The sequence below is a fragment of the Canis aureus genome, chromosome 37, assembly GCF_053574225.1.
Source record: "Canis aureus isolate CA01 chromosome 37, VMU_Caureus_v.1.0, whole genome shotgun sequence".
NCBI classification, from domain to species: Eukaryota; Metazoa; Chordata; class Mammalia; order Carnivora; family Canidae; genus Canis; species Canis aureus.
Genome location: NC_135647.1, coordinates 2,092,288 through 2,107,418, shown reverse-complemented (window position 1 = coordinate 2,107,418; position 15,131 = coordinate 2,092,288). Strand labels below are relative to the sequence as shown.

Sequence of the window (15,131 nt, the reverse complement as noted above, 5' to 3'; positions counted from 1 at the left end):
TAGAGAAAATTATATCTTCATTTGATAGAGATTAACTACAGGAAAACCACAGTTAACATCATATCCAATGCAGAAATTTTAAATGTTTAATTCTGAGGTTAGAAATGAGACAAATGTTAATCATCATCATTTCTACTCAGCGTTTTACTGAAGATTCTAGCTATTCTGGGAAGGTAAAAAAAGAAAGAAAGAAGGAAAATGGATTGAAAAAGTGAAATAGTTCTTAGTCACCCACTATTAATAAAATTATGTGTGTAGAAAACTTGAAAGAGTAAAAAAGAAATAAAATTAGCAAATCCCACAGATGGAAGGTCAATATAAAAATAATGGCCTACTACATATTAACAATAAATAATTGAATAATTTGCTTAAAATATAAAAATCAAATATATAAGAAAAAACAAAACGCTTACACTTTCTCCAGTGAAAACTAGAAAACATTGGGTTATACATTAAAGCTAAATAAATGTATAAGAATCCCATGTTCAGGGGGTGGCGCAGCGGTTTGGCGCCTGCCTTTGGCCCAGGGTGCGATCCCTGAGACCCGGGATCGAATCCCACATCGGGTTCCCGGTGCATGGAGCGTGCTTCTCCCTCTACCTGTGTCTCTGCCTCTTTCTCTCTCTCTCTCTCTGTGACTATCATAAATAAAAATTTAAAAAAAATCCCATGTTCAGGGAAAGAAAAACTCACTATGTTTAAGGTGTCCATTGTCTCCAAAGTACTCTTTTTTGAAATTGAAGTATATTTCAACTTATGAATCACTGAACTCTACCTCTGAAATTAATAATATGCTAGATGTAATTTAATTGAATGTATATAAAATAAAATTGAATGAAAAAATGGAAATATAATTGACACACACTATTACATTAGTTTCAGGTGTACAACACAGTGATTGGACAACTGCATATGATATGCTGCACTCACCACGAATGGAGCTGCCATCTGTCACCATACAACACTATTACAATACCATTGACTATATTTCCTATGTTGTAGCTTTTATTCCTGGGACTCATTCATTTCCTAACTGGAAGCGTGTATTTCCTACTCTCCTTCACCCATTTTGCCCAACCTCCCATCCTGCTCTTCTCTGGCAACCATCAGTTTATTCTCTGTGTTTCTGGATCTGTTTCTGTTTTTTGTTTGTTTGTTTATTCATTTGTTTTGTCTTTTAGGTTCCACTTCTAAAGGAAATCATATGCTATTTGTCTTTCTTTATCTGATATAATTCACCTAGCATAATATCCTCAAGAGGACCATCTATGTTGTCACAAATGTCAAGATTTCATTATTTCTTTAATGGCTAAGTAATATTCCATTGTGTGTGTGTATATATATATACCCATACCCTGGCTATTGTAAATATTGCTGTAATAAAAAATAGGGGTGCACATAGCTTCCCCAAATCATTATTTTTTTCCCCAAATCATTCTTAAGTTGCAGTGCAATTTGGATTAATATCCCAAAGTGTGTGTGTGTGTGTGTATGTGTGTGTATAAACTAGTAAGCTTATGTTAAGTTTATGTGAAAATATAAAGGACCCACTCTAGGCAGATAACAGATGCACTACCAGATATCAATCCCGATTATAAATCTATAGTAATAAAGCAGTATACTTTTGTTCCAAGAGTAGGTAAACTGATCAATGGAACAAGATATTGAATTCAGGCTACATATTTGTAATAATCTGATTCATAACAAGGGCAGCCTCACTACAGTGGGTAAAAAAATGGTCTTTAAATGAATTAGGTTGGGTCTGTAAAATAGCCACCTGGAGAAATGTACCTGATCTCCTAACCTACAAAATAAAATCAGTTAGAGATGGATTGGAGAGTTTAAGAAAGAAAGCAATAAAGCTCTTAAAAGAAAACATAAGAGAATGTCTTTATGACTACATAGTAGACAAAGATTTTTTTTAACAATTCAGGATGTCAAACCAGCTAACCATAAAAAAATTATAATTTGGAAAATATTAAAATTAAGAATTTCTGTTCAGCAACAGTCATACTAAGAAACTGAGTCGAGAAACCACGGATTGGGAGAAGATGTGCACAATACACATAACTGACAAAAGACTCAAATCTAAAATACATGCAGACTCTTATTACACATAAATAAAGGAAATTAACAACCCAGTAAAAATGGGCAAAGACTTGAAGCCACTTCCATGAAATGATAGTGTCCAGTAAGCATAGGAAAAGGTGCACAGCATCATTAGTCATCAAGGAACAGTAAATCAAAATGGTAAAGAATTCTCACTACCCATACAGCAGGGGGCATAAAACTAATACATCAACAAGACAAAGTGTTGGCATATGTATTTTGTTCATTAGATTTGTTAATTTTTAAAACATTTCATAACATTGAATCCAATAGTGGAAACTTAAACAGAATTTGAAAACCACTGGCCAGGAACCTATCACTATTCTTATTCATCTTCTAAAAGACCCCTAGAGACACTACTGTTACTGCTGATTATCTGAATGCTGGTAAGTCAGTTCTGGAACTACCTGATGAAGGCAATGAAGACTTGACAAGAAAGAAGGAAAGCAAGCAAGCAAGCAAGGGGGACCTGAAGACACAGTGGGAGGAATGAGAGATGGAAGGAAATTCCATTAAGAAGTAGAACTAGAATCTCACAAGGTCTTTTTTTTTTTTTTTTTTTTAGAATCTCATAAGGTCTTGAACCAAAAGCTCTCACTTAACAGATAAACAAGCTGAACAACAAAACTACACTGCCCTTACTATTATTTGAAATATGTAATATAGAAAACATTGACTAGCACTAACTATATACATTTTTGTGAGAAATTACATGGCCTTGAGAAAGGAAGAATCTCTTACCGGCCCAAACCAGGGAGAACCGCTTGATACAAGGCCTAGGCAGAGGAGGCCACCCTTTGTGGAAATTGCCAGCAAAGGGGACAAAGTGTCCCCCTTCTAATTCATCTTTTTTTGTGTCTTTCCCCTAGTCTTTCTAATCTCCATGGCTCTAAGAAAGCTGTTCTAAGCTCTGATATTCAAGTTAACTCAGCTGTTCTCACTCCATCCAGCTCAATTCAACAAATACTGTAGGTGTCTGCAGGCCAAGTGTTGGCGTTGTGGTCACTGCCCTGGAAAAGATGGAGTATTGAGAAAGGAGGTCACGTGAGCACACTAGGTAACAAAACACCTTCACCTTCGGGAAGATACAGCCTGAGGGGCTCCTGGTACAGGAGTACATATGGCCTGGGATTTCTCAGCCCAGCAGTGAGCCAACCACCTGCCAGGGACTTACCAATGGGAAGGGCGCCACCATGGTGACAAACATTCCATGGAAGGTGTGATCACTGACCATTTGAGTTCTATATTTGTATGTGTTTATTTGTGTTTGTATAAAGAAATTCCAGGTGGGTACACAGGATAAAAGTGAAATCTTGATGTTGATGGGGGACTGGGGCGGCTTGGGACTGGGGTGAGAATAGGATTCATTTCTTTATAGATGCAATTATTTAACCCTAGCAATGCCATGCCTATTCAAGACTACAAAACAATATTACATATGTATGTATGTGTGTAAATATACATATATAGAGAGTGCCATACACTAAATGACCTCAGAGATTTTTTTCGGCCAGCATAATGCCCTTGAGATCTAACTAAACTGTTGCATACATCAATAGTTAGTTCATTAGGGGTGACTCAGTCTGTTGAGCATCTGCTTTGGGCTCAGGTCGTGATCCTAGATCTTCAAGTCCCCGCATCAGGCTCTCTGCTTAGTGGGAAGTCTGCTTTGCCCCCCCCCTCTCTGCCCTCCCCCCACTCGTGTGCTCTCTCTCTCCTATCAAATAATCTTCCCACCAGCAATAGATAAATATCCAGCATCCTTGCCAACATTTTGTATTGTCACTATTTTTCATTTTTGCTGTTCTCATAGATATGCAGTAATACCTCATCTTAATTTGTATGTATCTGGAAACTAGTGATATTGCACATCTTGTCACATGTTAGCTTTCCATCTGTATGTCCTCTTCACTGAAGTATTTCACACCTATCGCACATTTTCTAGTTGGATTATTCATCTTTCCACTCTTGAGTTTTGAGTATTATTTCTACATCTAGAATGGTCCTTTGTTGAATATGTTTGTCAAGATTCCTCAAGTCAGAAGTTTGCCTTTTAATCTTCTCAGCACTCTTTCACAGAGCAAAAGTCTTTATTTTTTTGATGGTCAATTCAATTCATCAATCCTCTTTCATAGATGGTGGTTTTGGTATCATGTCTAAGAGCTCCTTACCAAGTCCTAGGACCTGAAGATCTTCTCCTCAAGTTTTATATTCCTAGGTTTACTTTTGTTGAGGGAGGAGTTCACTGTTTGTCTTGTACTCTTGTTACTGGGCCTCCAAGGCCAGGTTCTTGAGTCTCGATGTCATGGAAATGAACGTTAACCTTGAGACAAAGAAAACAGGTGGAGTTCATTAGAGATAGCTTGTGTACCAGGGAGCTGACAAGAAAGAGAAATGTCACTCCCTGAAGGGATAGTGTATTTTCCCGAAGAGTGAGGAGCTGGGAGTGGAGAAGCATCCTTCAGTTCCATGGTCATTATCTTGCGATGGTTACTTTTTTTTTCTTTGGGTTGTTTTTCTTTTCTTTTCTTTCTTTTCTTTTCTTTTCTTTCTTTCTTTCCTTTCTTTTTCTTTTTTAGTATGGTTGGCACAAATGTTACACTAGTTTCAGGTGTACACTTGAGTGATTTGACAAGTCGAACATAGCATTATGCTATGTGCACCTAATGTAGCTGCCATATGTCCCAGTACATGGTTATTGCAATATCACTCACTGTATTCTTTATGCTCTGCTCTTTATTCCGCTGACTTGCTCCATAACTGGAGGCCTGTATCTCCCTCCCACTTCTCCCATTTTGCCCAGCCCCTACCCCTCCCCTCTGGCCACCACCAGTTTCTTCTTTATTCATTTTTAAAGATCCTATCTATAAATGAAATCATATAACATTTGTATTTCTTGGTCGAACTATTTCACTTAGCATAATATCCTCTAGATCCATTCACATAGTTGCAAATGAAAAATTATACACCAACAAACCCGACAACCTAGAAGAAATGGATAAACTCCTGGAAACATCCAATATTCCAAACCTGAACTTGGGAGAGATAGAAAATCATAATAGATCTACTCCAAGTAAAGAAATGAGTACAAATGTACCATATTCAATATCCTTACTCATTACAGTATTCTCTTATAATCTTTTGCATGGGTATGGGTTGTTACTTCTCTCATTATTCTTTCTGTTGGAGCACATTCCTGTGTCTCCCTTTTTTGCTTTACTTTCAGTATTAGATTCTATGAATTAGGTGAAATGGCTACTTCTCCTAAAGTTGAAGCAGGGGTCTTGTGTATGGTGACTCCCGTGCAGACCATGTATGCTTGCTGACTTTTGCTGGCTGGCTAGAGTTGTGGCCCCAAGTGCTCAGTTTCTTTCTTCTTTCTTTCTTTCTTTCTTTCTTTCTTTCTTTCTTTCTTCTTTCTTTCTTTCTTTCTTCCTTCTTTTTCTTTCTTTTAATTAATCAATTTTGACTTATTTATTTGAGAGAGAGAGCGAGCGAGCACTGGACCTGGATAGAAATAATTTGTGCCAGTCAAGGGAAAGATGATAAGAAGAATAAAGACAAGGTTTATACATCACCAACCAGTGATGCCTAATCAGGATGCATCATAGATAAACCTGTAGACAGAGAATACAACTCTGAGTTCTGTGCTGACCTAAAGCTATCCCTGGCATTATAGGAGTCAGACTGTGTACACAGAGCAGGGGACAAGGCGGAAGCAGAGAAGGAACTCATTTTCACTTTTAAACAAAGCTTAACAGAGTTTGTTAGCAAATGCCTGTTTTTAAACAGTATTTTGTCTTAACATTACAAAGAGCAATAAAAGAAAAGGAGGTATTCCTTGGAGACATTGGACTTGTTAATTACTTGTAGAACTAGTGAATGTCAGAGAAGTACAAAGCTTTCATGCTTTTATCAGGTATGCCATCCAGATCGTGTTGACCCAGACCTGCCCTAGGGATGAGCTAGAGATTCTAAGTCACACAGCTCCATGCCAAGAAATGCACATGTGGTCCATTGGTATAAGCCACTCTGTCCTGTTATTTCCTTAAGACTGGGAAAGATTTTTCTTTTATTCACACAGAACATACATAGGCAATATTTCTTGACTGTCTTTCTAGAAAGACTGTCTTTCCTGAAAGCCCACAAATACTCTCTGAGGTAGGTCTTTTCATTGTCATTTTACATAAGAGAAAGGATAGCAATAGAAGCCCAGTAACTCATTAACTGTCTACCATCACTTGTGACTTAGTCAGCATGAGGGCCAAGGACAGGTTGCCCCAAGGTATGCAATTTTGGTATACTGATTGTTTTAAATAAAAGTTACTTAAGAGACAGCTTGTGTAACCAGGACACTCAGACCTTTCACCATTCCCCTGAAAGCAGGAAATAAATCTGCCAGAAAGGCATCCTCGCTGTACCAGGAGGTAAAGACACATCCATATCCACCAGAAATAGGAAATTTTGAGATAAGAAGCTATATAAACACCCCTTATCACTCACTATTCATTACTACCCAAGCCTAAATTGTTTAGAATTCCTTATTAATTGAAGATCCCAAAGTTAAGTTTTCTTTGTAATGTCAAAACCTTACAGATTTATTGTCTCATTGTCTCAAAAGTATAAAAACCACCTGCCTTGGTCATTTCTTTGGGTCTCAGTTTCATTATTACACCTCAGGGCGCATATAATAAAACATGTATTTTCTTCTCCCGTTAATCTGTCTCCTGTCAATTTAATTCATAAACCATCTGGAAGAATTTGAAGGGTTGAAGGAAATACTTCCCTTTCCCTACCGTGGGAATCAGTGGAATCCACATGAAACTCCAGAGCTGCCACTAATGGTAGAAAGGAGAAGTTGAGGGACACACATCTAGATGCAGAGGGAAAGATGTGGGCAGAGGCTAGAGGACTTGGCAGTGGTGCTGAGGAAGAACACACTGAAAGAGAGAATGACCAGAAGGACATATGTCAAATGGGAAGGGAGTGATGGTTGGCAGTGAGATTGTGTCAGATTCTCTGGGTTCAACCCTTGATTCAAGTCTTCCTCCTCTATGTGTGTTGGAAAATGATAATTAGAAACAAAATGTCCTGCCAACCCACAAGACTCTCTATAAAAGCAAAAGAGAAGGAAAACAATTTTATTATTGAAAAGGCATTAAAACATAATGTGATGAGCATCACAGCCAATCCACTAAAGAGATTGCAAGAACAGGAAAAAAGCTCATTTTTTTTATACAGCCAAGCAGATGGAATCCATTACATACATGTTCTCATGATAAATGATAGTTTGCTCTCAATAAGAAGTCTTCACAGTACTATGTATTTGTCACACATAGAACCTCCAAAATTCATCTGATCTGGGGGTCACTGTGTAAATGAATTGGTTGTATTTAAAAGATAAATTTCTTCATCTTCATGACAGAATAGAGTTTTGCCTTTTGGAATCAGGTCCTCCTGGAGTTGGGCTTTTAATCTCCCATAGAAACTGGGAGAAAAGAGCACTCTTTTCAGGGTGATGTTGCAAAAGGTGACAACTGGCAAGAGCTTTATTTAGGTTTTTAAAAAACTTACACACATCTCAAAGGGGCCAAGGAAAAATTTACAAGTTATTTTGTTGTTGTACTTTTTATAGAAAACACTCTAAGGAAAGGGAGGGTGGAAAGTATGTCTTTTGCACCAGGGAAGATAATTGTTTTTTCCTTTTGCCTTTAGATGTCTCATTGGCACCTCAGGCAATCTGTCTGTGCCTGCATGTCCTCGTTCAAAATTGGGGATTGAAAACAGTACTTAACTCAAAGAGATTCTTCTGAAGTGTTCCTTAAGTATTTTTAGCAAGTTCCCAGTACACCTGTAGCTAATGTTAGAGAAGAAAATATTCACTGATGCTTGTTCAAGGTGGTGAGGCAGACTTTATTCAGGACCACTGTGGATGGTATAGGGAAACCCTGCCCTGGGATTTTACAATGACGCAAGGAGACACTGACCTCAATTCAGAATACAGCACGGGCAAGGAGAACTCAGAGCCAAGAGGCACGAGGGGGCTCAGTAGAGGATTAAAAATTACTAAGAGAACACATCAAGGGTAAGGGCTTGTGGCTTTATCGACCTCTCAGGATTCTTGCTGCAGACAGGCCAGGGTGCTTGGGTATCACCTGGGAGGTGACAGGTATGAAGCCCCCAAATAGATAAGGGAATAGATACAGGGTTCTTGCTACAACTAGATTTTGCAAGAGAGCACACATAAGCTTCTAGGAGAAGGTTGAGGAGCCTGATTAATTGTTGGCCAAATAAAGAATGTTTGACCATAATGAAAATACAGCCCCACAGAAAATGAGGGGAAATCTGGCCTTTTCAGACTCTTTGATGCTCTCATTTCTTGAAAAATAATTCTAATCTCACCTCTCATCTCAACCTTTTGCTCAATTTTGTTTCTATTCCTTTGCATCAGTGATGGGAAAGTTCATTCTTGGGGGAGAAAGTTATCTAGATGATAGAAGTTCCTGTTCATGAAGCTTTGTAGGCCACGAGGGATTAGGAACAAAAGGGGCATCCTTCCAGATTTCTAGTTCCATTTCTTTTTAATAGACAAGAAATTTAAAAATAATAACTTGCAGGGCACCCGGGGGGCTCAGTCTGTTAGGTGGCTGTCCTGGGCTCCCTGCCCAGTGGGGAGCCTGCTGTTCCTGCTCTCTCTCTCTCAAATAAACAGAAAATATGTCATCTATTTATTTGAGAGAAAGAGTGAGAGAGTGAGAGAGAGTGAGAGTGAGCATGAGCAGGGGGACAGGGAGAAGCAGACCCCGGAATGAGTGGAGAGCTCGACCCAGCACTCCATTCCAGGACCCCAGGATCATGACCTGAGCTGAAGGCAAACACTTAATGGACTGGGCCACCCAGGTGTCCCAACAGAATCTTGTAAGAAAACAAAAACGAACAATCACTTGAAGAAAAGATCTCCAACCCCCTGCTACTCCAAACTATGTTGGTTTGTATATTGATTAGGTAGAGCCGTAGGCACTTGGAAAATAGGAGAGCAAGGAGAGGTGTCCTTAAAACTCTCCTAATCTGCTAAAGACAGATTCTCAGCTGTCATAAGTTACCTCCCTGGGAGTTTCATTAACCAGAGAAATTTGGTTCCTATCACAGGAGAGAAGCTTAGAAGTGGACACCATACACAGGCAAACTTTGCCACAAATTATCAGACCTCCCAAGTATGCATGTAAGGGCACATTTATCTTTCTTAAAAATCATTTACTTTCTCCAAAAAGACCTACGCCCCCAATACCCTTTCTCTATTACAATGGCATTTAGACCAAATTCCAGCCACCTCAGAGACTTGCTTGTTTTTCTCTGGATATCTTCATGTGTGTATGAGATATATGTGATAGTAAATGCCTGCTTGTTTTTCTCTTGTGGGTCTATCTTTTATTACAGAGGTCCCAGCTTGAAACTCAGAGGGGAAGGAGGAAAATCATTTCCCCACTAAAACCCTGAGTGCATGGTGATACTTGTACTCTCCATATTCATGGTTATGATGAGCTCACAAACCAGAATCTCCAGCCATCTTTGCAATAACCCTGAGCATAAAGAAAACCTACAGAGAAAAAGGAAAACACTCAGATGTGTCTGGGAGCAGGTCCCCATTCTGATTCAAGGTCTGGAACTCAGGGAAGAGGAGGAGGGGCCAGAATAATGTGAAATGCTGGATACAGAACCTAACTAACTACTTGTTCATTTTCTCACCACACATCCTTCCTATTCCTATAATTAAAATTAATTAAGACCAAGAACATTTCTGAGCCAAACACTCATTGTAATTTGGAGGGACAGGGAAAGCTGTACTTCAGGGACTGAGATTCTGACCAAAGTGTTCTCTTCCCTGACAGGCTGACAACCTTGAAAAGCCAAGTCTTGGTTCCAGTTGAGGTTAGCCAAGAGCTCTTCAAATCCAGAAGGTAAAGGATGTCTCGGTGGAGGGTTCACCTGCCCGAAGGACCAACAAAGAGCACGGCTGCACAGCAGCTGCCAGGGGAGCACAGCTGACCAAGTCTTTTATTACTCCCTGTGCCACAGAAACCGTCCCTCAGATGCAGGGACCTTGCTCCTGTCTTTGACTAAGTGAGGCAGTTCCTGAGAGGGTCTGTGAGCCTGAGCACCTGGACTCCTGATCCTGCAAAGGTACATTTCCCCGGGGCCAGAAAGATGACGGGGACCGGTTTCAGCAAATGTGCCTCCAGACACGTTTGAGCAGGTGTCCCTGGGTTCAGGATCGGTACCACGAGAGAGCTCTGGGGCGCGCTGTAGACAAGGTACCGCTTTCTTTTGTCAGGAAATCCTGGAAGCATCAGAGTGCCTGCAGTCTCCAGGAGCAGCTGTGTTTCCCTCTGCCTCGCTGCCCCCTGCATCCTGCTCTGTCAGCAACACTAGCAGGGATGGAGTTTGTGGCTCTCACTGGGGGCATTCCTGGGTTTTGCATATGAGCCAGCTTGGTCTTCCCAGGTGTCTTGAAAATTCTCCAAGTGTTTGTGTGGAATTTGAAGGTCTTCTTCCCTCACCTGTCCTTAGCCTCCCCATCCTAACACTAATAATGGCACCGTATGTGTAAGTCAGCTTCGGCCACTACACGCCAGCTTGACGGAGGCACCTCTTAGCAGCATTAGGATGAAAATGACAGGGGCTGTTGGCCGAGTCTTATTTTTACAGCCAGGTTGTGAATAACCTGAGGCAGTCCGCTTTACCTCTACTGTCGTCTCACGTAGCAGAAAGCACTCCTCTCACTTTTTAGTTGAGAAAAGGAGCTGAGAGGGATGCACTTACTTGGCTAAGGCAGTGAGTGTTAGATCCAGAATGGGCTTGTGGGCTTGCATTCAGGACTACCTGAATGTAAAGCATGTCTCTTAAAATAGCTTACTTTAAAAGGGGCACCTGGATGGCTCAGTTGGTCAAGTGTCTGCCTTCGGCTCAGATCATGATCTCAGGGTCCTGGGATGCAGCCCCACATCTGCTTCCCTGCTCAGCGAGGAGCCTGCTTCTCCCTCTGGCCCTACTTCTCCCCATGCTTGTTCTCTCTCTCTCTCTCTTTTTCTCTCAAGTAAATAAATAAAAAAATTAAAAAGATAGTTTATTTTAACATTTCCAAAAAAGTAATCTGGGACAGTCCCATCCCTCCCTCCTCTGACATTGTTCCTATATTTCAGTCACAAAGAAAGACGAGTGGTTTACCAGCTGACACGGAAAGCAGTCCCCATCCTGATTCAGAGCTTTGAGATTTGGGGAAGATAGAAAGAAGGCTGGAAAAATGGTAAAACATTTTGTATAGGAAAGTACTGAATATAGGTAATTAAATTTTTACAACCCTGGTAGGATATGGAACGGGGTGAAGGCTGTGGAAAGGCTTCCAAAGTATATAGAATCTATGGAACCCCTGGGAGTTAAATCAAACATCTTGGTCTATTTTGTTTGGGGGGAATTGTCAGCAGTTTTATATCAATTTCTAGGTGAAAAATTAGATTGGAGAAGCTATTGATGAAAGAGCCAAGTTTTACCCAGGCCTGAAAGGTTGACAATCGGTTTGGACTGGTGACAATTCAGTCAGTTCTGTTGTTGCCCAGGTTGGGAAAACAGAAGTTGGTAAAAGCTAATTGCTAAACTACCTGGAAAGCTTGTTTATCCCAGGATTATTCAGAAACTGTGAAAGGCTGTTACAAACCTTTGTTTGAGTGATTTCTCTTTTCTTACCAAACATACCCCACCCCACTTTGCTGCACTTTACCATTATTAGGGATCTCTAAGTCATAAACCACACTCTTCTACTGACAACCCCCAATTCCTTGTTAACTGGCTTTCTTTTTTAACCACCAGCACCCCCCACCCCAACTCCCACCCCAGGAAATAGTAACACATCCTGAACACATCCAGGCTTCCCTTAGGGTCTCCTCAGATTCCTCCGTGGGACTCAGACCTCCTATAAAGACCCTTGCAGGGCAGCATTCCAAGGTTGCTCCGGACTCTTGCCCAGGCTGCATCAAGTCTGGTCTGAGCTTGTGCAGCCCACAAACTGTTTCTAGAGGTCTTTGGCCGATGAGGCTTTAAGAGTTGGAGTCCTGTCTCAAAAGGTTATGCAGTTTGATTTGATGTTGACAATTAGGAAAACCCATTGAAATCTTATAAGCGATGAACTCACAAAATCATTTTGGGCATTAAAAGAGAAGTCAGGAAATATTAAGTGTATGTGTCAGAGATATAAAGACCAGAATCTAAGAGACAAACCAGGAGATTGATATACTAATCAAAATGCCGTATGTGGGGATCCCTGGGTGGCTCAGCGGTTGGGAGTCTGCCTTCGGCCCAGGGCGTGATCATATAGTCACAGGATCCAGTCCCACATCGGGCCCTCTGCGTGGAGCCATCTTCTCCCTCCGCCTGTGTCTCTGTGTTTCTCATGAATAAATAAATAAAATCTTAAAAAAAATGCCGTATGTGATGGATGTAAACATAAGAAGGGGCAGTATGAACAATGAGACAGGCTAAATTCATGAACTGTGAAATATGTGGGGCAAGAAGAGTATTTAAGTCTGTGTTGTGGAATGTGGGGAGGTAGAGATCTTCTGGAGTTGGCTCATGGTAATATCAAAATGAAGAAGTAGAAAAACACAGGGTGACATCGGGTGGGGTCTCTTTTAGTTCAATTTGGCACATGCCAAGATTGAAAATAGCTGGGATATACAAGCTATTGAGCACATAGATTGTCTTTGCTGGCATGGAGCCAGAAAAAAAATCTAGGTTGCAAATTTAGATTTTTGTATTCTTATTACCAATATTAGATTTGAAGCCACATAGAATTGTCTACAAAGAGTGCTTCCAGGGAAAGGAAAAGAGTTATTTGTACAAAAATATGCTCCATTACATATATCCTAACTGTCCTTTATACATTAGAAAAACCCTTTGGTACGAATCATTCTTTGAAGAAACATCATACAGTTGCTTTCTTCAAAAGGTGCTTGCTGGATTCAAATTTTTCTGCCCATGAAGTAAGAAATGGTTTCAAACAATATCAAGGGACCAATGTTTCTCTTACTCACTGGATCTGGCATTGTGGGGAACATCTTTGTCTCTGTGAATTACGTGTGCATTTTCTTTGGAGACACTAAAAAGAAATCTATACATGTAATTCTCATCCACTTGGCTTTTACAAATATCCTAATTCTTTTTTCCAAGCTCATGCTAAAAACAATACAAACTTTTGGGTTGATACCTTTCCCAGATGATCGAGGCCTCTCGATCTCCATCAGCAGCTTCCTCACTGTGGTCCAGGCAGCCACCATCAGCCCCAGAGCCCCCCCGTGCACCATTTTCAAGCCAGCATCCACATGGCGTATCCTTCCCTTTTTCCTCTTCTTTTGGATACTTAGTTCCTTGGTCAGCGTGAACTTACTCTATTACATCAGAAACATCAACAGCCTAAACAGATCACGAACTGGTGCAAGTGATGGCTCTTGTTTCCTACCAGCAAGCCAGACAATGAAGTGGATTTTTCTCATTCTCATGGCCCTGCGAGATTTCCTGTTTCTGAGTCTCATGGGCTGGGCCACTGTCTACATGGTACATGTTCTCCACAAGCACCACAAGCATGCCCACTACCTGCGGAGATCCAAGGTTCTCTACCAGAACCCCCCTGAGGTAAGAGCCGTTCACAGTGTTCTCCTTCTGATGCTTTGTTTTCTTTTCTTTTCTTGGACAGATTCTATTATTTCTTTATATTTAAATTCTTTCCTTGAGAATAATTTCATAAAGCTAAGCGTTTTAGAAATCATAAGCCTTAGTTATTCATTTCTCAGCCCATTTGTGCTGATTCACAGAGATGGACATCTGGCTAAATGTTGGCACATTCATTAAGACTTGAGGAAAATGACTGTTTCATTGATCCCTTGGGTAACAAGTTTGAAATAAGACATGTAATGGCTGCGTGTAAAACAAAAAAAAAAAAACAATGAAGAGTAGCCTCAACAAATTAAATTATGATGTTATACAGCAAAGCTGTTGACCAGTAGCCCTGAGCTGACAGAGGAAGGAGATCATAATAACTTCTGGGTGCCCTCTGGGGACTTTGCCTTCTTCTCCTGTCCATCCTGCCACCCTCGGGAAGAAGCCAATTCCAGCTTTCCTGCTTATAAGATGCCTCTATTACTACCAAGCTTCCTATAGGAAGGAGAAAAATTTGGCAAATTCTTTCAAAACGCTACTGTATTTTCTCTTTGACTTGTGTCACTTCTAGGAGGATTGCTCATATGAGAATTGCAGTATAAAAATTACTACACATCGTGGCGATTTTGAAAAATCATGAACTAGTATCCAGCAAATAGACTATTTTTTGCTGGCTTTGTGAAAATATTCTAGAGGGTTCTGCCATACAAGAGGATGCTATTGAGCTTATGAAAGAATGGGTGAGTTCAAAATGTATTGCTATGGAATGATGAGCAAGATGTATCTGTAATTAATAAAAGATAGTAACTCAAGAGCAATGGTATTCAAAAATGGAATGTAATATTTCAACTCCATCCGATCCCTCTCTTTTGCAAGAGTGCAAAGGAACCTTAAAACAGTATGATCTGGTTTCAGAGAACCTAGGTATGTGAAACAAATCAGTAGAATTTCCTTTTATATCTCTCTCTATTTTCTGAATCTTTTTTTAAAAAGATTTTATTCATTCATGATAGAGAGAGAGAGAGAGAGAGAGAGAGAGAGAGAGAGGCAGAGGGAGAAGCAGGCCCCATGCCGGGAGCCCGACGCGGGACTCCATCGCGGGCCCCCCGGATCGCGCAGCCCTGGACCAAAAGCAGGCGCCAACCGCTGAGCCACCCAGGGACCCCCTATCTTCTGAGTCTTTAAATCTTTGAATATATCTTTATAAAGATGAATAAAGAATAAGTTCTGAAGGGGATCCCTGGGTGGCGCAGTGGTTTGGCGTCAGCTTTTGGCCCAGGGCGCGGTCCTGGAGACGCGGGATCGAATCCCACGTC

General features: G+C 40.6%; 1 protein-coding gene and 1 long non-coding RNA gene across 2 annotated transcripts; both read left to right on the top strand.

Annotated features, from left to right (window-relative positions):
* Positions 1–9,995: 9,995 nt before the first annotated feature.
* Positions 9,996–12,409, top strand: LOC144306595 (uncharacterized). Its single transcript, XR_013373679.1, has 3 exons — positions 9,996–10,067; positions 10,186–10,290; positions 10,442–12,409. It is a non-coding gene; the product is annotated as an uncharacterized LOC144306595 (long non-coding RNA).
* A 740-nt stretch (positions 12,410–13,149) lies between these two features.
* Positions 13,150–14,007, top strand: LOC144306461 (vomeronasal type-1 receptor 46-like). The gene has a single exon (XM_077885872.1). It carries the CDS (start codon positions 13,150–13,152, stop codon positions 14,005–14,007), a length of 858 nt encoding a protein of 285 aa, XP_077741998.1.
* Positions 14,008–15,131: the final 1,124 nt, after the last annotated feature.

Coding starts and splice junctions, on each gene's coding strand:
- LOC144306461 (XM_077885872.1), top strand. CDS start 13,150: ATGGTTTCAAACAATATCAAGGGACCAATGTTTCTCTTACTCACTGGA.